Source organism: Myripristis murdjan, chromosome 8, assembly GCF_902150065.1.
Source record: "Myripristis murdjan chromosome 8, fMyrMur1.1, whole genome shotgun sequence".
Classification (NCBI taxonomy): domain Eukaryota; kingdom Metazoa; phylum Chordata; class Actinopteri; order Holocentriformes; family Holocentridae; genus Myripristis; species Myripristis murdjan.
The window spans coordinates 6,849,643-6,876,804 of NC_043987.1; the positions used below are offsets into that span (position 1 = coordinate 6,849,643).

Sequence of the window (27,162 nt, forward strand, 5' to 3'; positions counted from 1 at the left end):
CACTGAACATGTTTGTTATATGTGTATGTTTAGTTCAAGTTGCAGGCGTTAGGACCAAAAAAAAATGGAACAATTTGGTGGTGAACGTTGTCAACCCAGACATTTTCAGATATTTGTTCGGACTCTGGACATCTTGAAACTGGGACAATCCCGAACAAAGAGGGATGTGTAGTCTCCATTCGCTACAGCACATTTTATACTTAAATGAGAAAAGTGTCTCAGCATGTAAATGGATGATATTTGGTGTGCACTAGGGGTTGAAAAGGGTCTCAGTGTAGGTGTTGTGTACCTGCCCAAGAATTTCAGCTTGGCATCAAAACAGTGAGGTTGTGCACTCTGATTGGCTGATGGGGGGGGAGTTTTGTTTATAGGATTTCACTGGATGTACAAGCACCCAAAATTCACCCAAATTGTTCACATTCACACTTGACAATGTTTGACTATAAAATGCCAAAAAGCCCATGTTCTGGGTCACAAAGACAACATAACAAGAAATGTAACAAGAAATAAATGAATATAGGCCTTGCATTCGAGTACTGGATGGTCTGTATTCAAGAAAGAAGCTTAAAATAGACACCAATTTGACATTTTTTGGAGTAGGAATGTAACATTTAGCAGTTTGCATAACTCAGTATATACGTTGTTGCAGCTGAAGACACCTAAAAATGTGGGAATGTATTTTTCCATTTGTATTTTCAAGACGTAAATATCTATCCCGTTAGTAGTTGGTTTACCTAAAGTTGGTTTACCTAAACCAAGAGCTTCACAAGAGGCTTTCGTATTGAACAGTTGCAACTAGCCAGTTGCAACTGTTAAACACTATGGAGCTCCCAGCTATACGTGTGTGAATGAAATAGATGTAGGGCACAGTCACAAACAGGCAACAGGGCTCCACAATACCATGCCTGGATAAGTGAATGTTAAATACATTGTTGAAAAGGGCAGCGTACCGTGAATTCATAAGAAAAGCAGGAGAAAAATCAAAGAATACCAGAAAATGAGAGAGAGCAGTTTGCAGACAGATGTGAAATATATGTTTTCAGTTTATATCTTAACTGTTTAACACACAAAGGAACAATGAGGTGTGGTCAAGAGCTACCTGAAAGGTCCTGAGGAAAAATGAGTGGAAAAATGAGAGGAAAAATGAGAGGACAAACAGCGGACGTACAGGCTCCAGCTGAGGCATGAAGGTGGAGAGAGCCTGAGAGGATGAATAGGTAGGAGGTACAGAGACTGCGGGGGAGAGAACAGAAGAGCCAGTGAGACAGACAATCTGAAAGAAAGTGAGACAGAGAGAGAGAGAGAAGGACAGAGAGAAAGAAAAAAGAGACAAAAAGCGGGTAAGGGACGGAGATGTATGGATGGAATTAGAAGTACTCAAGCTGGACAGCTTGATAGATTAGAGTCATTGATGTGACCCACCCAGTAGGTACACACTCGCTCATGGGTAGAGAATGGCCACGATCAAACATACTGTGTGTGTGTGTGTGTGTGTGTGTGTGTGTGTGTGTGTGTGTGTGTGTGTGTGTGTTGGATTCATGAAAAATGAAAGCAACAATTGGCTGTGAGAGCTGCTTATCCATTAGTATATTATACCACATCGTCAGAGTGTCTTCTGCACTTCATTTGTGTGTGTGTGTGTATGTGTGTGTGTGTGTGTGTGTGTGTGTGTGTGAACACTGACAAACTGCATTATGAGTAACTCTTATCTCAATGAACACGGCTGAACTTTGAGTGCAATATCCATGCGTGTGTGAATGTGTGTTATGGGCTGAACTGCTGGCCCCCATTTATTCAGCAAAAGTTGTACGTTTATTTATTGTGACAGAGATTAGAGCATAAGCGCAGTTGCATGCTTTTGTTCTCATAGCATGGCCAAACACGCACAATAAAAGTGTTGCAGAGATGGTGGTTAAGACTTTGGAGCCTTACCTCTGCTGATACCCCTTTTGCACTAAAACCCCACTGCCCTCTGGCACTTGAGTTCAGTGTAAATGGGTTAACCAGGCAATTTAGTCCCCATGTTCTAGCAGTCACAGGTAATTATGTTGTTCAGCTCCCGTCGGCGTGAGTGTAAACAAGTGACCTGCTATTTTGTAACCCGTGTAAGGTGCAAATTTATGACTCTGTGTGATCTCAGCAATAATTCTGCCCACCTCCAGCCAAGCAGCCCTCAACTCAGATTAGTCAGCATGTTAAGAATCACTGACTTTGAAAGGCAAACTGGATAAGGAACATATATCTATCTATCTATCTATCTATCTATCTATCTATATATATGTGTGTGTGTGTGTGTGTGTGTGTGTGTGTGTGTGTATGAAAAACTGATGAACATATATATGTACATAGGCTGCCATGTCACTTTCCATTTTGTCATGTCCACTCTGAATGAAATACAGTATGAACACAGGCTTCTAATAATGTAAAGTGTTTTATTTAAGAAAAAAAAAAGTCATTGCTGGGTGTAAAAGTGCTATAAGTGACAGGGCATCCAGGGTGATAGCAGTACATTTTCAGGTTGAGAACATCTAATACAATCATGGGGGAAAAAATGTATCTCGTGTTTATTTTTTGTACAGCTGCTGCTAATTGTAGATAATTTTATATATGATAATGTAACAACATTTAGTCTTAGTTTCCAACTTTCAGGAATTGGGTGTTAATATTGAATATATGACATCAATCTAGAAAGTCTTACAATGAGCAGCGTCTCCTTTAAAAAAAAAAAGAGAAACATAAAACATAAGGCTCACCCAGACATGACATGACAGGCGTGAATGTGGGGGATAGCTACATCAACACTGGAGCTTCCCGCCTTCCAAAGTGTCTAATCAAGCTGTCTGCATGCCTAATGGCAAGTTCATTGATAGTTCACATTACTAGATAACAAGCTGCATCTGTTTAGCCACAAATAGCAACCACCTGGAACTGCTGCATCCTGGCGCAAACGCAAAGTGCATGTGAAATGTGAGGAGTTATGATTTGCCATCCAACCATCCTGTTCAGTTCTCCATTGTGTGTGTGTGTGTGTGTGTGTGTGTGTGTGTGTGTGTGTGTGTGTGTGCATGTGCGTGTGTGGTGTCTCAACCCCTGCTGAACAGAGCCAAACAGTGCCCTGGGCAAATTATCACCAGCCACGTTAGTACCATGTGTTACCTTTGGTTTTAATACTATACAAGGTCACCAGGCTCTACTGTTAGCACAAGACATTTAGTGGGGTCTGCCACAATGCATTGGTGATGGAGCACTATGGTTTTGCTAATTCATCAGTATTGACCTGCCCCTTAGGGGTAGGTGACATATTTATGTGACACGTAGTGTATCGGTTCAGACTGGGTGGATCTATCGACTGAAATGACATAAGGGGTGCATTGATCTCTTTGTCCATGCAGAAGAGATGGATGATGTTGTGATGTTGATTCCACAGGTGGAGTCATATCACAACTGGACATAATCATCGAATGGTAGAATGAAGAAATCTTTTCAGCAGAATTCTTCAATGCAGCACATGTGGCGCATAACAATGAAATCATGATGTCATTCAATCAAACTAAAATGATGGGTTGCAGTGGTGTTACAGGTACCTTTGTGATTTGTATAGCCCTTCATGAGGATCACATTCTCAAAGGCCTCCACACTCTTTTTTAACATAATGAATGAACAATGACCTCCAACCTTGGACGATCAAAGACGGTCTTTTTCACAGCAGCCATTTTGATACAAAACAGGTGTTACTAATGACATTCACTAAGGCTCTGTTCCATTTAAGTCTTTCCAGTGAGCCAGCATGAACAACACCAGGACCCTGGCTCTGTTAGGCCTGAATGAAACAGAACCCTAATTAATGTCATTAGTAACACCTGCGTTCACCTGCTGTGTCATGCCAAAATGGCTGTTATGAACAAGGTCTTAACAAGATAACAAAGGAAGGTGAGGTATGTGAGAACGATCAGTGGTGCAGTGGTTGCTGAATGTGGAAAAGGAAGGATAACTTATCGCTAACAAGGGGAACATAAGAAAAACAGACAGAAGAAACAAGATATGAGGCAAAGGGTCAACATCTGTCATCACCGTTGTCATTAAGGTCATCATTAGCCCTGACACAAGACATTTTGGTAATCTTTAGTCGTATTGGCTGTTGACTGGACCAAAGGCTCCTGTGCTGCTCTTTAGAAAATCCTCCCTACAAAAGTCAGCGAGGTATACGAGGTATACAAACACTGAATTTCACCAAACCAAAGAGAAGTCAGTAACCCTTCATTTGTCTACTTTATGCACGCTGTCATGGGCTACATCTCCAGGACGTAACTGAAGACAGGTATATCCAAATTCTCCATCGTAACCAAATCAAAGATGGTGGATGAATGCCTCAACGTTTTAGATGGTGGTGGTTTTCATTGCAATGTGCCTGCTGCCTTCACTGGTAAAGGTTGACAAGTGGAAGATCTCTGACCTTTGTAGGGAGAACTCTCACAGGACCATTTACTGGAGACCACAGCTGATACAACCTAAGATTACCCCAATGGGCCCTGTGTCAGGGATAGGCTATCATGAGACAACACTGTTTGCGAGCGGACACAGTGATGGATAAAAAATCAGAGTCACAGGTTTCTCAGATAATACAATCTTTCTAAAGACATGGTTGATGTCTATAGACAGAATAAAAGATTCCTATGCTCGTTCAAACAATGTTTGCAATGCAGTGTTCTTTTCTATTCTATTTTACTCTATCTGTTCAAGTCCTGTCATGTGTTATGCAGTTTGCCAATGAATGATTTAAGCCAGTCAGACAGCAATAGATATCTGATAAAAAAAGATCACTATTATTCTTTCTGTCTCAGTGTATTGATGGATGAAGGTGAAATGGTGGCATAGCGAGTCCCTAAATACCATCAATAATGTCAAAGCCTTCACGGGATGATAGATATTCTGCTGACAAGTGTGTGTGCATGTGTGTATGAGTGTGTAGGTGTAGTCATGCATGGATTATGTGTGCATGCATGAGCGTCACATTGATGAATGTGTGAGGAAAAGAATCCCTTGAGGAGAATGAATCTTTGTTTGTGTTCTGTGTCGCTAAAATAAAGAAGGCCCAAAATAATGAGAGTAGGTAGTGATTCAGCGGTTGACATATGGTATTTTCTCTGACACCATCACCACCACCACCACCACATCCTCAGCACAGAGACACTGCCAGCGCTTGCTTCACATGCTGCTCAACACACTATTTTGAATTTGTTCAGTTTACTATTTAATTATATTCTCTCTGCTCAGTCAAGGCGCGCTGTTGGTGAATCAAATTCGCCCAGAGATTTTATTGTCCTTGCCCTTGAGCATGTGTTGTGTTTTTTGGTTTCACCAGAGTGGCTGTTAGGATTGTTAGTTCAAGTCGTTTACATTTGCATCTTGAGGCTCAGCAACCACAGGATGGAGTTGCTCATGTTCTGTTTTCGTCTATGTAAATTTAGAGGATCGAGAATGCTTGCATGTGTAGATGAATAACAGGACTCGTTACTCAATTTTAAGATCTGTCTATATTTTTTTAGCGTAAATGCTGCATTTAAAATATTTCTTGTTTTGTTATGTTTAGCTTTTAAAACGTTTAGCTTCACAGTATGCAGTACAGTTTCATTTCTTTTCCTCTAATTTTTATGGGGATGTTGTCATCCACCCAGAACCCTAATAATTTTCTCTGACCAAGTTGGTCCACAACTTGCTGTAATGTTAGCCATCACTGTCTTAAAGCCCTCTTGTCAAGTCACGTTCCCACCCACACTCTCACAAACAGCATCGTTCAGTGCTGCAACAGTGATTTTGCATGTATAGGGTAATATCTGCAAAACATATATTTATTATTTATTTATTTTGAACATGTTGTATAAAGGACAACAGACAATGCAACAACAGGGCAACAGAAGAAAAGTACAAAAAGAGATAAATAAATTCAATGCCATTTCCAAGATGGCCAGCACATGTTCAAAAGGGACTAGGAAGAAGTTAAAAACTTATATGATCCTACCCCTTGAGTTCCTACATATTACATATATATTGTATTATACTCTAGTAATTATCATCAATATCATGTTATTATATTATTATATTATTATATCATCAATATTATATTATTATATTATTAAGTATATACTTCACATTTCTGCTAATCTTTTTTTTTTTTTTTTACCAAAGCAAGCAGTCGTATTTTAAAACTGCAATATAATTTTTCTTACCTTTATCCAGCCATAGGATTCCATTCTTTCCATTACAATATGAAAATTATCTTTGAGAGACTGCAGACTCTCTTCACACCAGTACTACATCACCATAATGAAGTCATCGACATTAATTCTCCTGAAAGTAGCAGCACTGTTGTTTTTTGATGACTCCTGTCTCAAGTGAGAGCCGTGTTCATTTTTAGCCAACATTACGTAGCTCATATTAGCAAATGTTTTTCAAATATTTTGTTCTGTTGACGTTTCCGTACCTTAACCATCATAATTTTCCTAACCTAACCAAGTCGTTTTGGTGGCTAACAAAGCTAACAAAGAAAAAGAAAATGGCTGGAAAGTGGCTATGTGTGAATGTTAACAGTCTCATAATGTTGATACAGGCTCCAACGCATTGGCCAGAAATCAAATGTTGATACTGGATGTGTTTTTGGTTCAGAAACATTTCAATGTATTTGCAGGTTTGCAGAAAGATAAAATACCAACAATTTATTCTGGTGACTGGTCGGCCTGTGTCAAGTCATATCTGGCCTGTCCAGACATCCACTAATGCATAAATATGACCTCAACTACAGTTGAACTCACCACTGAATATTATTGACCATGGTCCAAAATGAATACGTCAAGAGCCAAAAAATTGTCTTTGGCAGAAAAAATCAACATTCCACCTGCCAGACTGGGCAGTAACTTTTCCGGAGAATAATATTTGGCTGTTCCACTTATGCAAACCTCCGTTCACTGTCTCTGCCTGTGAGCCAGTCAAACAAAAGCTAATCAGTGGCTCTGAATCAAACAGGATCCTGAATGAATGCCTGTTATGTTGGCTCACATCCATTGTATAAGTGAGTGAGCAAGTTAAATTTTAAATTAACACAATATTATACACAGCGAAACATTGAAACAACAGGGTGACATCTCTATGAAAAATGTATATAAATGATTTTGGATCTTGAAAATTATTCTTGGCAGGTGATTGCATTTAGTTTAGACCTTTGGCAGATCAGTCAAAAAGAAATAAATTTGGACACTGTTATTGAGGTAATTAGCTATGTTAAACATTTCACTTTGAAAGACTCCCATTTCTGAAGACTGATCATCTTTGTTTTCTGAATAAGTAATACAAATCTGTTTTGTTCAAAATGGATAGTATTTTGGAATAAAATCCTTCAACACTAAGTTTACACACACACTCATACACGTACACACATGCACATACACACACTCATGTGACTGGAAGTGAAAGACTATGCATGAACACAAACAGGCACTGGCATGGCAGGCACCCAGCCACGCCAAGGGACATTATTTGGCAGCTGTCAGCTCTAATAGCAGTATAGCAGGGTGGGAGACAGATCCAGGCTCTGTACCAAGCCTACAAGGGAGCACTATCTGGCAGCTACAGCATGTGTGTATGTGTGTGAGTGAGTGTGTGCGTGTGTGTGTGTGTGTGTGTGTGTGTGTGTGTGTGTGTGTGAGGGGCTGTGGCATATCAGACTCCCTGTTAAATAACTCATGCAACCACGTGTGCCACTACAGTGTCTGTTTAACCTACTGTGTTGGTTGTTGTGTATTTGTGTAATTCTGTGTGTGTGTGTATGTGTGTGTGTGTGTGTGTGTGTGTGTGTGTGTGTTACTCCCTGAGACAGCAGTAGTGGGGCAGAATGCTATGAATTATTGATCAAGAGAGACTCCAAGTGTTGGCTCTGTCAATTCATAACACTTCAAGACAAAGAGTGAGAGGGAGATAAAGACCGTGCGATGTCCACATGCACGCACACACACACACACACACACACATTAACACACAAACACACACACTCTGCTACCTCCAAATATCTCTTTCCATCTTTTTCTCTCTCTCTTACAAAGGCCTAATTTTTCATTCCGGTCTAAACAGCTCATTCAGAAGCAAAAGTTTTGAAAGAATCCCTTGAAGATTAACTTACACATCAGATTTTGCATAACAAATCACCAGAGTCTTGAAACAAGCAGACAGCCGAAGGTTATGGGGACAATTTTGCACACAAAGAAGACAGCATACACCAAATTGTGCCACTGTTGATAGTAGCAAGCTTAAAAATGCATAAAACTGCTACTTAATCAGCTTATATGAAGCATCGAAATTTGGAAACTTTTCTCCTTAATATTGTTAAAACCAACCACTGAATCAAGGACTTTGTGTTTTTTGCTACTTCAAATTGAGGTGGCATATTTGAAGTTTGGCTCTACAACACTTTCATTTTGAACTAACTGAAATTGATTTCTATTTGGGTTGTAGCTCAAACTTTAAAGTAATCGTGTACTTCAAAGTAACAGCAACAAACCCTAACTCTAAAATCATTATCTAACGTACTGAAAAATAGGAAATAGGACGGGGAGAGCACAGCCCACGCATAAACTCACACACACACTCAACCTTGCTCATCTTAAAATTTGCTTTCTATACCCTGGAGGGCAAATTTGTCCTTTTTTTTTTTTTTTTTGGTAAAAGCTTTCTGAAATTATTGTTAACTACCACTCTCCTCCCACACACACACACACACACACACACACACACACACACAAAATTCCCACCCACTGTAACCTCCCTAAATTACCACCCATGAGAATTAAAGGGTGAGTCACTCCTGGATGGCTTCATTAAACTCCCTCGGGGTACAATTGTAGGTAGGAGACTGGGCAGCTTTGGGTGTGTGTGTGTGTGTGTGTGTGTGTGTGTGTGTAAGAGAGAAAGAGAGCGACAGAGAGACTAACAATGTGTGTAATTAGAAGATAGAGCCTGATCCTGCAGTATGGCAAGCAATGTTTGGACGTTTGTGTGTGTGTGTGTGTGTGTGTGTGTGTGTGTGTGTGTGTGCATGCATGGTGTGTGTGTCTGTGTACAGTAGGCTGGTTTCACAACGGGCCCAGCCGGGTGGCTCGACTGTAGGTGGCAAGTAACATCAGACACAATTACACCCCATCACAGTCTGAAAACAGTGGGGTTGTATCTACATGCACGGCTCCTTGCTGGGCTGCTGCCCCTGGAGTCATCCATGGGGGTCTTGTAATATAAACTAACCTGCTGTGACAGTGAAGAGTGATTCAGTTACAAAATGCTGCGTTATGGACCCAGGGGAGTAAGAAAGTTTGTGTGTGTGTGCGTGTGCGTGCGTGTGTGTGTGCTTGTTTGTGTGTGTGCCTGTGTGTGTGCATGTGCAAGCCTAACAGGACAATAGTGCATGTCTTATTAAATGTCTTCGGGTGTTTATTCTCACTTTATTTTTAGCACAAAACCCTTGTTGACAATTGAAATTGAGAGTGCAGAAATAGTTATACAGCCAAGACTGGGCAACAACAACTGTGGTAACACACATAGATACAAATAAATATATTGACATAAACACACACACACATATAATTACACACAGAGATGCAGTGTTGTAGCAACACAAGGTTTGAACTGCATCTGTCCATTTGACCCCACCTTGAAAAATACGATGCCCTTTCCTCACAGCTGAGAAAAAGTTGTGTTTTCCCCAGTACATAGGTTGAAGGGCATTATGAAATAAATCTAATCCAAATTATCCATTTTTTCATTGGATGCATGCAAATTAAATTCAACTTGCTCTAATAACAGTGCAACTGCAACTTTGCATGCAGCTGGGAGTGAGTGAATAATTACCACTGCCAACGGAGCTGGATGGGGATTATGTTTTCACCACATTCCATCTGCCTGACACTCTGTCAACAGAATATCTCAAAAAAGTTATGAGCGGTTTTGTGCAAAACTTTGTTGGCCATGGAGTATTGATTAACTCTTCATCACAATTGGCCAAGTTGCTTGTGGCTTCTCACTTAAAGTTATTCCATCAAACTCACCAGCAGACACAAGAAGGTGTAGACCCACCATTATTGGCTCAGCCAAACAAATAGGCAGGTATAGCCAGCTGCAGCCACAACACAGGCATGAGGGAAGCTGAAGGAAGTTGGACTTGGCTCATGGGGAAAGGTTAAGTTTACGCATAAAAAAAATCACACCAGATGGTCCCAGTCTCACACAATTTGCACACTATGAGGCAAGACAACATGCACAGGATCAAAACAAGGGCTCCTGGTTCAGGGTCCTGTGGTTTCTATGCACGTCACCCAACCCAACTTCCTCACTCTTCTATGTCACATGGGCATGTATTGAAGGGGCATAGTTTGTAGGAGGCATAGTATGTGGGATCTGCAAGGCTGCAGCTGGGCCCTTCTCCAAAACCTGGTACAGTGGTAGAAGTGCAGAGCAGGATGATTAGCCAAATAAGTGTTTCAATGCTCTTCAATAAACAGTTAAAATGCTTAAAAGTTGATAGAAACTGAACAGGCATGCACACTCATGAAAATGTGTGCATGACCTAATGTGAAACAAGCTGGAAATGGGGTATGGAAGACACTATTATGTGGAACTTGCATATCTATATACTAACAACGATTTGATGAGTCATTTTTGTTTTTTATCAACCTACAACATGGTGACAATCATTTCTCTCATGAGCTTGTGAAGTTACACTTTGGCTGAACTGCTATGCTAGAGGAAGTTCTCATTCACTTTCCCAGTCAAGATTTTAACAGCTCCTCCGACCTTTGTGGTGCCTCTGCTTATTTCCTCTGTTTAGATGCAATTAGTTGAGTTAGTTGCTGCTGTCAGATGAAAACCCTGAATTTCCCAAAAGCAAAGCAGTTCAGTCTTCACGACTGACAAACCATTTTATCAAGTTGTTAATGGGATATGCTCATACAGTAAGAGTTGCTCAATCCATTAAGGATGATGTAAGCTTTACAAGTATTAACACATTATATAACCTTTTCAAGTGTTAGATTATGAGGGCTTCTGTTCAGCTAAGTTTTTGATTTCATTTATGTGAGTTTTTTGAGGTTGTTAAATAAATGAAATCTCTCCAAGGCTTTCAATTCAAGAAAAAAAGAACAAAAGATGAAGATGTAAGTTTTTGTGAGGAAGACATCTGTGCCATGCAGCCATCTACAAAAAAGTAAAGCTCCTTATTAGACTGTCCCGGTGTGTATGATGGCCCCTTCAGCATACACCTTCACAATAAAAGTCTGTTCTATCTGTTTGTTTGTTTGCTTGCTTGTTTGTTTTTTTTTGTCTTACAACCTGGGATGATTTTCATTGATGTTTTTTTGTATCCAGTCTTAAGCTTTTTGTGGTATTTGTGACTGAAATATGTTTGCCTTTTGGCTGACCAAAACTTGCATGGTGTATAAAATCAGACACACAGCAATAGACACACAGTAAAATGACAGTAGAATGGACCAATGAGAGCTCAGTGACTTTCAGTGTGACACCGTCATAGGATGCTACCTTTATAACAAGTCAATGCAGCAAATCTCTGCCATGTTAGAGCTGCCTCAGTCAACTGTAAATGTTGTTATAGTGAAGTGGAAATGTCTGGGAGCAACAACAGCTCAGGCATGAAGTGTCAGGCCACACAAGCTCCCAGAACGGGACCGCTGAACCACATGGTGCATACAAATGGCCTGTCCTCGGCTGCAGCTCTCATCTCCAAGTCCCACACTGCCTCTTGAAGCAACATCAGCACAAGAACTGTTTGTAGGAAGCTTCATGAAGTGAGTTTCCATGTCAGAGCAGCTGCACACAAGAACCAGGAACATCACGCACAACGCCAAGTGTTGCCTGGAATGGCATTCTCTGAGGCGATGACTCACCATCTGGCAATCCACCGGACAAATCTGGGTGTGTTGGTCGCCAAGAGAACACTACCTGCCCGAATGTATAGTGGCAACTGGAAGAAGAAAAATGGTAATGTATAGGGCTGTTCATCATGTTTTGTGCTAGGGCCCATAGTTCCAATGTAGGGAAATCAACAGCAAAGAAATAAGACCTTCTAGATGTTTGTACGAGTCCAACGTTTTGGAAACAGTTACAGGAAAGCCCTTACCCTGCCTCATCATGAAAACACCCCCATGCACAAAGCAGGGTCCATGCACAAATGCTTTGTCGATATCGTGTGGAAGAGCTTGACTGGCCTGAGCAGAGGAACTCCATCGAACACCTTTGGGACTAACTGGAACACCGATTGCAAGCCAGGCAGATTTAATTGCAGAACGGTAATACCCTTGTGGCTGAATGGAGACAAATCCCTGCAGCAATGTTCCAACATCTAGTGCAAAGCTTTCCCAGAAGAGCAGATGCCGTAATGGCAAAAAAGGGTAAAAATGGGTAAAAATGGGTGACCAGTTTCATACTGCTGCCTGTCAGGTATCCACATATGCATGAACATGTGGTGTGTATTATATAGAGGTCTAATAGTACTGACTTTACCATTGATACTGTAGAGGTCAGTGGTGCATACTATATATCCATTGATTTCATGCAACACAAAGGCTCAATTTTAGAGGGACAATTGCCTACAATGAGACGTATGCCTCTCTTCCCATTTCCCTCTTTCTCTTTTTTCTTTCTGGCAGTGGAAGACACTTAAATAAAATCAAAAAGGCAATTTCACCCTGGTGAACACTTCCCTCCCTGCCTCTCTCTTTCCCCTGGTTTAAAATTAGAGGGGAGATCATAATAATGACATTGCTGAATTGTCACAGTCAATTCAAGGGCCGCATGTTTCACCCCTGAAAAGGTTCATGCTGCGCGAATATCAGCACAGTTTCGGAGGCTAATCTTTTTTTTTTTCTTGTTAACGTCTGAATGATCAGTAATTGCACCCCGATGAAAAGATTCCACGATGGTAGATGGCTGACTCCATTTGAAGCAATTACCACACATATTAAATTGCTTTGCGGAGAAAACACACTCATACTCAGTCAGTGAGCACACAAGAGCTTTCAATTTGTAACTGTTATCAGTTTGAACAGTTCAGCGGCTGCTGGGTTTTTGAGCTAAATGTGTTTTATCAAATCAAAATGTAACCTTAGGGGAGGCCACAAGTACCTGTGGTGTTTTCTTACTCTGCAATATTTAGCAGTCCCAGTCAGAGCGAGGCAGATTTCTCTGAGCTGAGGTGCTACAAGCTCGCCTGGGGTTCTTTCTTTGGAGTTTTCCAGAAGTTCCAGAGTCTTGCCTGAGCACCGAGCCCCGCGGGATCGAAATCCTCAGTGGCAGACCTGTTTTTATCCCTCTGCCTTCTGCTGAATCATCGCTGCTTATGAGCTTGAGAAAAAAAAAAAAAAATCAAAACACCCTTTCCGTTATCTTTTATTCATTAAACGATTCATATCCTCCTTTGTATTACAGGGAGAGGAATCCATTCTTTTTAGTAATTTAACTGCAAATGGGGCCATCAGGGGCCTTATCTGAATGCAGACCTCATGATAACCTTCTTTGATATACAATATTACACCGGGGAAATAACACTTAAAAAAGGTTTAACAACATATGAGTTTTTCATATGAGGAAGGTTGACACAAAGGTTTCTAAATGTCACCAATTTCGTCCAGCCTTTTCAACAGAGGACACAGAGCTGTGATATCAAGAATGAGGGAAAAATCTCGATGCTGTGAGACCGAACGAGAGAAACACGAACAGAAAGAGCATCATGCACCATCAATACTAAACTAAACATTTTCACTCACTTTTTTCACTCTGTTACAGTAATTCTCCATATCATACCTACAATAATGTGATAACAAATGCCAAAAAATGTACAAAATATTACCTTCTCATTTTTATAGCAAAATGCATTACTTGTATTACCTGGAAAACAGCATATTCATGGCACACCCATGACTTACATAAAATTACAACTGGCAATACCATTGAAAATGTTCATAGTATTGTGTATTTCAGCAGGAGGCATCATACTGCCGGCCCAGGCCACCCCTGTAAGTGCCTCAAATCTTTGTAGACAATGGCAAATAGCCAAATAGCGCTCTATTTGGCTCTGATGGACTATGTGACCACTGCTCTTTGGTCTGGCAGGTAAATACAAACACACACACACACACACAAAAGGTTAAGTTGTGTAAGCATACACACTCTCTGGAGGGGACATGAAATACCATAACGGGACTACAAGATGGCCAGAGCTCTTCTGAGACGTTAATATGATGTTAAAGCTCAACACAAGACTTTTCCTGCATCACTTTGGGGCTTTAAAACACAAGGGGGGGTTCTTTACAACACAAAAGAAGGTACAGTCTACTATGCAGCTAATAAACAGTTTTATTCTAGTTCCAATAATCTAATGAGATTTCCATTTTACTATTAAGACTTTAATCAGCTCATATTCTCATGCTTCTTCTTTCTCTCTTTTCAAGGCCCAGAGTTCCTTTATATGACCCTGTGGACTTTTTCATCGTTAAGAGACTTTATAAAGATTCATGTCACAAAAAAAAAAGGTCCTGGAGGTCTTGCCTTTGTGGTAAAAAAAAAAAAAAAAAAAAAAAAATTGAAATAATGATGAAGACTTACACATGGCTCTGTTGTATTGCCAGCTTAAAGACTAAAAACACATTATGCAACTACAGAGGCGATGATAAACAATGATTAAAGTCTTTATAAAATATGTATTCTAACAAGGTAAGATTATCTCAAATGGAAATTACCCTTCCTTTGTGGTGTAAAGAAAAGACCCTTTGGTTTTGAAGTAATATTCTGTTGTGCCGTAAAGTGATGCAGGAATGCAGTCTTGTGCTAAGCTGTTACCTCTCAGAAGAGCTCTGGTCATCTTATAGCCCCCTGAAGGTATTTTATGTCCCCTCCAGAGAGTGTGTGTGATGGTGGCTTGTAACACCACCTCAGCCTAAAGAGCCTAGCTGCAAGTCACCTTAGCAAGAGGCTTTGCAAGTACTTGACACCTCACCCGTTCCAAGGACAAATCTGGCTTAACTTTCTGACGAGAGTGGTTCGATTTGTAACATGCCCTCTGGTTGGAAAATGACAGCATCTGAAAATAAAAACTTGCAGTGTGTGTGTGTGTGTGTGTGTGTGTGTGTGTGTATGTGTGCACTAGGGGTGTGGGGGGTGGTTTGTGTGTGATTGGGCATACTGTATATATTATCATTCAAGAGGCCCATACTGTATCTGCTTCTTTATACATCAGTCCATTCTAGGAGAGTGTGTTGTTTGAAGTGTGGCACCTCATCCAATCAAAAACGTTCTCTAGCTCCTTATCATGAAAGAGCCAGATTTCCCTTGGCATATAGACTTGGTGGATGCTATTCTAATCTGGGTTTTACACCGTTTTTGAATTTCTTCACAACTTAAAATGATTTGCGTTTTTTTCCCACATTTTCAGCATTTAGCTGCTGTTCTCACCCAAGCAGCTTACAATGAGCGCAATAGTACAATAAGCCTCAGTTCCTTGATCACCAATATTGCACTCTATGAAAAAGAAGTAAAAGTCAGAACTGTAGCACCCTGAAATTATCCATGTGACCCCAGAATAATGAGGTAAGGAGTTAGAAGTTCTGGGAAAAGAAATGAGAGGTAGGAGGAGAGGTTGAGGGGATTTTTTACTTCAAGATAAGAGTATATTAGAGCAAGTAGAGGGTGAAAATATGGGCGAGAGGATATGATTCAGGAGGGAGAGAGGGGGACCTTGGGGTGCCATACAGGTGGAGTAAACAATTTTCTTCCAAGATTTAGTTTGAAATTGGTTCCATTTTGCCCGGTCTGTAAATGGTGGAATTGGATTCGATTACACTTCAAATATTTCAGGAGTTCAGGGCAGGCCCTGGGCATAGACCATATAGGCAGGCGCCAAAAAGATTTTTTTGATTTTTATTTATTTATTTATTAATTTATTTATTGGTTGGACTGTCCAATGTTAATGTTTACTTTGTATCAACTTAGTTTGAACCTAACCTAATCCTAAACTTAATCCCAACCCTAAATGACACAAAGATGATACATCAGCTGATAGTTTATCGACACTAAGTTAAAGTAAGTACACTGGACAGTTTAATATGAAGTTAAGCATCGACACTGACAAAATCTAAAAAAAAAAAAAAAAAAAAAAAAAAAAAAACACTTTTTCAGTTGTGAAACTCACCTGCTGCTATGGTAAAAATTAGACAGTCCAATTGTGAGCAAAAATAGTTTGTGTGGCGGTGGTGTGGGTAGAAATAATCTTTTTATAAATTTGGGGTGCCACACAAACCCAAGAAACTTGGGTGTGACTCTTCCCAGTCTTTGGTTTGCAAAAACTCAGCAGCAGCAAATGTTTGTTGTGAAGCAAGATTGGTCTTTGTTGTTGATGTTGTTTTATTTTTAGGTTAGAGCATGTACATATGGGCTCCTTCCTTGATGATGCCTAGGGCTCTAAACACGCTAGAACTGGTCCTGCTGCAGTCACTTGTATTATCTGAGAGCTCATGTTGAGAGGAGGTTCTGATGCCCTCATATCACACAGGATCTTTTTGAGAGTGTGATTAATATTGCCAGTTGGAATGCTTTATGTGACAGTTTTCTGGGCGAGAGAGGGTTGAGAAGAAAAAAGGCGAAGGAAGAAAGTGGGAGAAAATGAAAATCAGACCAAAGGGTGAGGCTAAGAGGGTAAGACAGGCAAGACAGAGGGTTGAGGGCATGAGACAGAGAGAGACAGAGGGCTAAAGGCGTGAGAAAGAAAGAAATAGAGGGTTCAGGGGGCAAGACGGGGAGAAATAGAGGGCTGTGAGCAAAGTGAGAAATACAGAGGAGGAGGGCGGAGAGTCAGTCAGAGACATTTTTGGAGATAAGAGGATGAGGAGAAAGAAAGAAAGAAAAAAGAAACATAGGGACAAAGAAAGAAAAAGAAACAAAGAAACAAAGAAAGGACATAGATGGTGACGAGAACAAGTAATAAACAATAACAGCCCTGTCAACCACACTGGAGGGGAGGAAAGATGGAGCTTGGCTAGTCAACTCACTTTATTACCATAGAAAAAGAGAGAGGAGGGAAAATGAAATATCCAAGTAGAAGACAGACGAAGTCAAAGAATAACAGAGCAAAGTGAAATGGGAGCGAGAGAGGGATTGGCCAGCAAGTCTAAAATGTAAATGACAGCTGAAATAAATGTGTGTGTGTGTGTGTGTGCAGACATGATTGTGTCCTTGCTGCATGCTCCTGTGTAGATTGTGCATGGAATTTGTGGAGTCACTGGATAAAATGCCTCAGGCAACATGGATAGATGGATGGATGATGGATGGATGGATGGATAGATGATGGATGGATGGATGGATGGGCCGTCAATAGGAGTAAGAGTGTTTCTGCCTAGCCTGGGGTCTTTGTCCTTGTCTGTCCTTGTCAAACTGTCTGTCATTATCCTAATTTTTTCATGGGGATCATTAAAGTTTCATCATACCTGTCAAAGCTGGTATTTTTTTAAACAGGTATAGTCTAGTTTTAGTAATTAATTCTGTCACTAAATTTCTCTCAGAACAACATATATTTTTACCAGAGGAAATATTGTGTCTGCAGAGTTGTAATTGGAAAAAAATAAATAAATAAAAAAAATCTCTAACATTAATTTATCTAGGGGAGGTTTTGCTGAGCAGGGGCTTTTTCAGCAGTGCCCTGTTTCACATTCATACAGTTACACATTTGCACCTGGGAGCTGCCCTGTCCAGCCATACTGTATTGGACATTCTGCAGGATTAAATACTTTGCACTATGGCACCTTAGCATTATAGTGGTTGTCAGGGGAGAAGAGAATGCTATTCCTTTCATTTCCTCTAACAACTGCTCCCGACTTTTGATGCTGCATTCACTTTGAGTCTGCCCTGACAATCAGCACATGGCTCTGACTGCGTAGTGGCTCTTCAGTGCAGACGAACACCAACACTGACCCTGCTCTCCATCACAACAGTATTGACGAGTGCCTCTGTCATGTCTGGTCACACTGTCTGTATCAGCCTCACTGTTTGCCATATTCCCTATAGCAACACATGGAAATGCACTGTGTCATTTTTCCAAGCACTCGGTGTGACGCGACTATTATCATGTAAAAGCTTCGTAACTCTACGTGTTGGAGTTATTCTGCTTGTCCACCCGTGAGCAGGAAAGTTGAAATCCAAGAAATTAGATACAAGTGGGACCTAGGAACAATTTAATCTAGATCTAGCATTTGAGTTCAAATTCTGTCAAAAAACATTTTTGTCTGAAACTATGAACCCAGCAAAGAGAGAGAATTCATTCCAAATCACAGGACTATGTGTGCCGGGTCAAGAAATCAAGAAATCAAAATTTAGGTGACAGCAGTGGTGTCACATCCATGTCAAATTTTTTTTTAACACTTTTTTGTCCTAAAAATGTGATTGTATCGGACAATTCAAGACGAGTTATTTTTACCAAAAATTTGGCTGAACTAATGCAGAATTGGGTTTGGTACAGCCTATCCACCTGTCTATAGTGTACTGGATAATTCCAGATGAGTCTCATCTCCTTGGAAACACACAGAGAGCTCATGGTATTTTCAAATGTACAGTAAATTCCTGTATTATGAGTTACGGCAAAATGATTTGTTTTTGGTGTGTGCCACCGCAGAAAAAGTGCATGACACTCTTGAATGACATGAACGATGTTTAGCGGTGTATCAGTAAGCAGGGAGAATGTTCAGCATTGGCAGAAGTTTGACTTGTTCAGCTCCTTCTATAGTTTTACCTGTTGTCTTGGATCAATGTTTGTTTTCCTCTCAGGAAGTTTCCTTACATTTGGAATGTCTTCAAAACCCAGTGTGTGATTTCACAAATGCATACGGGTTTTTCCAAAACTCCTGATTAGTAAGTGTTATCAGTCTTTGAGAAAATAACTACTGTTTCCTCTTATCTAGTTAGAAAAGATTTTATACACAGAGGCTGAAAACGGCTTTCATGACCGCAGGCCAATTGTTTTACAGCAGCTTGCTAAAAGGACAATCGCTCTGCTGCGTTTTAAAAGATATGTGAAGGTTTCAACGATGAGGAAAAATTCATAGATCTATTGATAGCAGCTCTCGGGTCACGGCTGCCTTGTTGACAGTGTTGCTATAATTTTCTTGTCAATGGCAACACTGTGAACATTCTGATGGTGAGCTTCCTCTGGTTTCAGTCATTCTTAAATGTCTGCAGGCACTGGGAAGTTTATAAAACCAATTAAAATGCCAGTCAAATTGAAAGCCCATGAAAATGTACAACTTTGCTCAAAGAGTTCAGCAAGTTGTATGGGCAGCTTTTAATAAAAGCTTGACATAGGAACAGCTGGGCAGGTGTGGAATTTGTTCATATTTTTTTTCTCATCTAAAATATAGTAGCAGTCAATTTTTGGAGATGGAACTCAAAGGGATAATATTGCTTGGTTTCCAAGTCCATTTATTATATCAATACAATCCAAGTGGTTATTCTTTGTGTGATTATTACAGCATATGACAGTGAAGTATGAGTCTTTGTCGAATCACATTACTTGGCTGAAACTACTTGCTGTATGAAAGGCTATGCTCTCTGGCTTAAACTCTCTTTTCTTGCATTGAAGAATTCATCCACTTGAAATGAAAAACTGAAAGCCATTCAGTGTTGTGCAACATCATGGCCTTTAAGACAAAAACAGGTTGGACCCCGAAATGTAATTTCAACACTGAATCATCATAAATCGTAAAATAAACTCCAATAAAAAGTTGAGTCTTTGAAAACAAGAGGTTTCCATCCAACTACCAGAAAAGGACTGGCTTTTTCAGTGTGAAAGATTGCCAAGACTCTTATACAAAATAAGCATTGTAAAAGATTTGGACAGCCCAATTTAGAAGAATAAAATGGACTGACTAGCCCTCTCTCTGGTACAAAGCACCGCCCAAATCCTTGTCTACAGCTGGAGGTTGTGTGCGCTCTATGAGAGTTTTTGTGTTAGCAGGCATTTTTCCTGCCTGTGCTCCAGTTTTGAGGAGGCATCAGAACTTGTTCAAAGGCATCAAACGATAAAGGATGGCAAGAAGGGAAGTTGTTTTGTTTTTCAGAAGTGATTGATGCTCCCGGTTGGCACATATCTGGAGACTCATCCTATTTATCATTGATTCTGCTTTCTTGAATTATAATGCTGTGCATTTTTTTGGTTTGTTTTTTATAGACATAATCCTTTTCAGTCTTGTGTTAATGCTCCTGTAGTGTCATTATGATGAAAGCTGTTCAATCACTTTTTTTTATTGTCATATTATAACAACCTTAACATCTGTGTCCCATTTTTCTCTTCAATCATCTTTCTCAATCTCACTGCAACCATTGCCCATCCAATCTGTCTCCCCATCCCTCCTCTTCACATGAAACAATTTTTTTTTTTTGCCCTTTTGCGTGATATCTCTCCTTTCTCATTCACTTTTATCTATCTCTTTCCTCTGCGTGTGTTTGCAAGGGGCGACATGCCTGTATGTGGTTGGGTGCGAGATCTGATGAGTTTTTGAGATGTTTTCCCATTTGTATGCAAAATAGTATTAAAAGTCTCCCCTGTCTCTTTCTCTACTGGCCCAGGACTCTGACAGAGCTGCTGAAGCAGCCAGGGGATGCAGGAGGGGTGGATGGAACTGGGGGTCATCATCCCATAGGAACCAACGGCATCTCAGCCCGGGCACTACGCTCCAACAACGGTCAGTCCACCATTTATGTGTGTGTGTGTGTTTTTGTGTGTGTGTTTCTTAACTTCTTAAATTACAATCCAGTTACAATCTCTGGTGCAGGTCTAACAGGAACACTGTCCCAATGGAAAAGGAGGTTCTGCATAGTCATTCCAGTTTAAATTTCACATTTGATGGTGAGATTTTACTCTCATCAGATATTGTGTGTGGACAACAATAAAGGAAGGTTATCCAAGGAGAGCTGAGGCGAGGGCAACTGGACGTGTTTGTAGATTCTTGAAGGCATTTCATTTCTCATCCAAAAAGCTTCTGTAGCTCTGACAGACTCACCCTACACAGGTTAAATACCTGGGACTTCCAACCAGGCTGTCACAAGTGAAGAAGCTTGTTGGATAAGAAGTGAAATTTCTCCAAGAATCTACAACACATCCAGTTGCCCTCGATTCAACTCTCCTTTTGATAACTATGACCTGGACGACTGAGCTCCTTCACAGACAAATAAATGCAGCTACACATACAGCCACACACCCTGTTGGCTTTGTTAGCCTTATGCAGAACACCTTTCAGTATCCCATCATGTGATAGAAATATTACTAAGAACAGGAAAGATAAACAAGCCATCCATTAAAAGACTCTACTTTTTAAACAACTAAGTAAGTGGGATTCATTTATATAGCATGTTTAAAAACCAAGGGTCACAGAAAGTAAAAACATAATTATAACAAACATGAAAAAAATACAGAAAGGTGTTAAAGACTACAAAAACAATAAAATTCATGAAAAAATATATATAAATCCAATAAAATCCATGGAAAGCCAGGATAAAATTATGAATTTTAAGATACTGTTTTAAATAGTCAAGGGAGGGGAAAACACAGTTTCCTACAGATACAACCAAGGAACAGCCACAGGGCCCTGATCAGAGCTTGCAGTTTTTAAGGACGTCAGCAGGTCACAAATGTAACAAGGAGCAAGGCCATGTAAGACTTTGGGGGTGTGTAATGCATCTTAAAATCAATTCTGCATTTAACAGACATCCTGTGCAGAGACACAGGTTCTAGACTAATGTAAGGCCAACAAGATCTTTTCGTCATTAAGCTTGTTGTTTTTTAGACTTAGGGCTCTAGTTTCCCAGCGCAGCGCGGGGTGGCGCAGTGAGGCGAACCCCGTGCAGAGCTAGTTTCGACCGGCGAAACGGCAGAGGCGGACAGTTTCCAAGTTTCGCAGGCGGAGGTTCGCCGAGATGGGAGTGGCGGTGCAGCGGGGGGAGGTGCCGACAGATTCGGCTTGGCGCAGTGACAGTTTCGTACCAAAAGGCTTCGCCGAGGTGCGCCAAAAGCTCGCCATCTGAAACCACGTCTACTTTCAGCGCAAGGCGGAGTGGAGCCGGCGCAGTCAAAGTTTGGCTGCCTGGCGCACATCACCAAAACCTCACAATCAGCACAAACGGTGCCAATCTCCTTTGATCTGACATCAGTTGTGACAGGACAGTTGATATGGAGATATATGTATGTGCTGATTGTGACCGTAGCATTGAATAGTGTTTTTTTCGGTATTTATTGCATTGTTTGTGTCTGACATTCCGGAAGCCTGCCTGTGAGGTTTTGGTGACGTGTGCGCACTGCTCGCCGGTCTCCGCTCCGCGCCTGTCTCCTGAGCTCCGCTCCGCCTGCGGCAATAGCCGTGATTCACGCAGCGCATTTAAAGGCAAGGACAGGGGCTCATTTGATTGGTTAAATGTGAATCGGCTGTGTCAAACCCACTCCACGCCTTCTCTCCTCCCCTCCGCCGGTAGGAGGGACGGCGGAGTACTTGCACCACCGAGAACGGCGTGCCAAACTTGGAAAATCCGCCTGGCCACACCCAGTTGGCGAAGCGCATCTGCACTACGCCCCTGCCTCGCCTGGTCTGCGAAACTAGAGCCCTTAGAGTATATGTGAGAAATGGCTTGGCAAGTAAAAAAGGCATTAGAATAGCCAAGGTGGGAGGAAATAAAATCTTGCAAGATTACAATTGTTTGACTATTACCTTTTCCACAACACAAACCTAGTTCTAGTGCTGGGCTGCTGCTAGAGCTAGTCAACAGCTGGCTCAACTTATTAACCCTCTAAGAACTGGTTAACCTTTCCATCAGATAGAGAGCCCCATCATTACATCATTGTATACATCTGCATATGTCTCAGCTTCCCAGTCTGTGACATAATCAGTTCTTGGTTCTGGATCAGCAAAGAATTGGTGCCGCTCTGGAGCCAGATATCCTGGCCAAGTGCCAGTTCTTTGTCTGGCGAAATGCGAAAACTGGTTCAAGACACAGGCTCTGAACCAGCTCCAAACTGCCTTGGTGGGAAAGGAATAATATAAAACCATCTGGGCAAGCGTCAACACTGGAAGCTACCAAAGGGCCAAAACAACCAGGATCCCTTGAGGAACCAGTGCTGTGGTTTAGGTGTTGAAGACAGCAAAAACTGACCACCAACAATAGCGGCTACTCTTGAAAAAAATTAGTGCTATATAGTAGTGTTGCAGTGTGTAACAACATGCTAAGTAGCTAACAATATTCTTACTTACATGCTTGATTCAGAACTCACTTATATACTCAAGTATATAATGAAAGCATGTGTTCCACCTTTTTGCAGCAGATAAACAAGTCTGTGTTCTCCCAGTAGGCCTTGAAGCTGCTCCATAGGGCAGGGGTTGAGAGCGACTTTCTCTATTACAGTTTAGTGCAGGAACACATCAGGACACAGCAGGAAACAGCTGGAGGGGGTGGTACACGTTGCTGCCAGGATTATTGGTTATGACCTTCCCTCTGTGTCCTCTATCTTTCACTCCCACATCCACGGTAATGCCCTGAGACAGTCCTCTGACCCTCTCACCTGGCAAACTATTTGTTTGACTTGCTCCCATCAGGGAGAAGACGGAGGAGTGTCGGCACCAAAACTAGTAAGTTTAAAAATAGCCTGTACCCTGCAGTCCAAATACTGAACCTCTAACAGGACTGTGCCCCTGTGTCCACAGCGGTGCACTTTCCCCTGCCCTTTATAGCTCTGTGTTTTTGTATTTTCATTTAAGTCCTTTATTACTCATGCTGTATTGTTTACAGGGTACACGCAGGTGTTCTGCATAAGGCTAATGCAGTCAGCGTCTTGTGTGGCTGTGCGTATATCTGCCGTTCATTGTTGGGCATATATTCTGGCTGAATGTCTCTTAGACCAAAAGCTTGCCATTACATTTGAAATATGCACTGAACTGAGTATGCAGAGAGCTCTCATTTGCATAACTTAACATTTTGCATTGTTGCACTTCTTTGTGTCTATTTAGTGACCATAAAAGCTTTGCAGTCACAAATCAGCCATGGCACCATTGTGGTGGTCCAGTAGCAAATTGGCTGTACATAAATAATTACTAAATATATAACAACTGGGCAAGAGAGACAATGCTGTCGTGTGGGTGCAGCTCAATTCAGATATCATGTGTAATGATAAGTTTGCTCTGTTTCTACATTTATGGTACTGTGACACAATTGTCTATGTCAAACCACTCGTGATTTGTAGCCCACAAGTCGATTTATTATGGTAACTTATATTAACTATTTGCCAGTATGAATGCTGGCTTCTACTTAAGTGTTGCCAACTCTCTTCCAAAGAGAGTAGCTGTTAAGCGAACTACTAGTTGCCAGAAGCCATGCAATAATTTGCATGAGAATATCCTGTTGCTTATTTTCCGCACCAGTATTCTGCTTTGTACCCAGTTTTCCCAGTTAGGGCCTACGGTTTGTATGGGAAATGCTGTGTTAAGAATTCAGTTGAATTCAACAGGCAGTGTGTTGCCAAATGCTTTAGGAGTCAACTCAATCAATTTTTTCAGGATAGTTCAAAAAGTAGCTGGATTTCTTAGTAGTTGCTTTTCAGAAATAAAGTTGGCAATGAGTCTGAAATTCACTTAAGCTTGAAGCTAAGTTGGTAACAATGATTGTAAGTCATCAGATCACTTACTTGAGACTTGTTCCTGTACCAGACTGTGTTCAAGTCTCTCTTATAGGTTGTCCTTGTTTTATTTTGTATTTTGTTTTTATTTCTGTCTGTTTTGTGTATCTATAAAGCACTTTGCATTGCATTTGACTGTATGAAGTGCACAATATAAAGTTTGGACTGGTAAATAGGACACTTTCCAGGAAAAACACAAAAAAGTGACAAAAGTGAATCCTTCACTGAAGACATAATCGCTGGTGCGAGGCACCGTCATCCCCTCAAGCAATCTCACGTACTGTACATGCAGTTAGGCACAGAAAAACATGCATGCACACACATTGTCCATGGGTGAGCGGAGGTGCAGGGACAGACAGGTCATATTTAATTAAGATGTAATTAGCCATGTTCCGGCTCAGAACCCAAAGCGGGAACAGTGTGTGACCCATCTGTCTTCCTCTCTCTGTAGACATTTTGACCACACACACACAGAGGCACACACACACACACACACACACACACACACACTCAGTATAACCCAGTGCTTCTTCAAGATGTGGATCAAAATAGTAGAGCATGTGGCCCACTTGTGACAAGACTTATAGTGTGTTTTAAAGGACACAGGTCCCAGGTGCCTACAGCAATTGTTTCTTAACCCTCCTATTCTGTTCATTTTGGGCTAACACTCATGAGGTTCCCGGTCACATGTGACCGGTAACATTATATTTGATTATAAATCCACTATGATACATATTATCACCTAATGTTGTGTTAGATCTTTTTATCAACTTCTGCTCTTGTGAAAATGACAAGTTTTGAACTTCTATTTGCTATGTATGTGCTGTAGGCCTAATTTACCTGAGATCATACCATTCGTTTTTTAGGGGAAAAAAAATTATATAGATATTATTTTGACTATAACAAATACTCAGATGAAACATATTGTAGTATTTATCACAGAGTACTTCATTTCAATGTTTTCCAAGGACACTGTTTTGAAAACATTTCAATTTTCTAAATAGTGGCAAAAAAATAGCATCTTTTGTGTTCCCGTCAGCATTGACCACTATGATTTAGCTAGTCATCCTCATGACATTTTCACATGGAAGCTGACCGTTCCTCTCAGGTGGGGATGAGGTCCAGGAAAAATTACCATTTTTGGACCGAAAGGTGACCACAACTTCAGCTGGTCTTCTTCCTGACACCTGACACCTGACAGGTGGCAGGTGTCAGGTGTCAGGTGACAGGTGTTGGCAGTTCCCGTGGTAGGTTCCCGTGAGGGTTGCCATGGAAGCAAAAAAGGGGCAAAGTTGTGTGTGTCTGTGTGTGTCTGTGTCCATGTGTGTGTGTGTGTGTGTGTGTGTGTGTGTGTGTGCCTGCTCAAAGACACCTACATGTTGGGGTGTGGGAAAGAAGTCTGAGAGATACTTTCCCGTGGGGGTTGCCATGGAAGCCAGAAAGGGGTATAAGGTGTGTGTGTGTGTGTGTGTGTGTGTGTGCCTGCTCAAAGACACCTACATGTTGGGGTGTGGGAAAGAAGACTGAGAGATACTTTCCCGTGGGGGTTGCCATGGAAGCCAGAAAGGGTTATAAGGTGTGTGTGTGTGTGTGTGTGTGTGTGTGTGTGTGTGTGCGTGTGTGCCTGCTCAAAGACACCTACATGTTGGGGTGTGGGAAAGAAGTCTGAGAGATACTTTCCTGTGGGGGTTGCCATGGAAGCCAGAAAGGGGTATAAGGTGTGTGTGTGTGTGTGTGTGTGTGTGTGTGTGTGTGTTCACACACATCTGTGTCTGCTCAAAGACACCTGCATGTTGGGGTGTGGGAAAGGAGTGTGAGAATGTGTTTAACTCTATTTTATACACTAATTGTAGTCTTACCCATTCATTTCTAATGACCGGTCATTTGTGACCGGGAACACGATGGGTGTATACAAGTTAAATAAAACATTCAAAAATTAATAAAAATTCTCCAAATTTATTTTATGTGTTCAGATGCCATGTGTGAACAAAGTCATGGAACCTCATGACAAACAGATGAAATTAACTACATTTTTTGGAGAGAAAACTTGTACACCGGTCAGATTTGACCGCGAACACGACAGGAGGGTTAATCATTTGGTACCACAGGGAAATCCTTTGGTCTGGTGTTGGTGATGATGTTTCACAGTATGGTCGAGTTTTATCAGGATTTGGTTGATCTTGAGGCTGATATGAAACCAACTCACCAGAGGGAGTGATATGTCCCGGCGATATCAACAAACATGACTTCCAAATGACAGCTTCATAATCTATAATGAAACACAGACACCAGCATGTTAGATGCCACCACATATTTCTCATAGTTGAGTTATTACATAGTAAAGTTTCCGTCTTGTTTTACACACTCAGATGCCCACGCAGCCATACATGTAGACATGCACACAGCGCAGACAGAGG

The 27,162-nt window shown here is 41.1% G+C and overlaps 1 protein-coding gene across 1 annotated transcript in view; it reads left to right on the plus strand.

Annotated features, from left to right (window-relative positions):
* The window catches only part of LOC115364097 (protein shisa-8), a 123,952-nt gene that overhangs the window by 40,805 nt on the left and 55,985 nt on the right, over positions 1 to 27,162 (plus strand). The window contains exon 2 of the mRNA XM_030058521.1: positions 20,656 to 20,771. Within this exon, the coding sequence (XP_029914381.1) occupies positions 20,656 to 20,771 (116 nt within the window). The remainder of the gene's footprint in view (positions 1 to 20,655; positions 20,772 to 27,162) is intronic.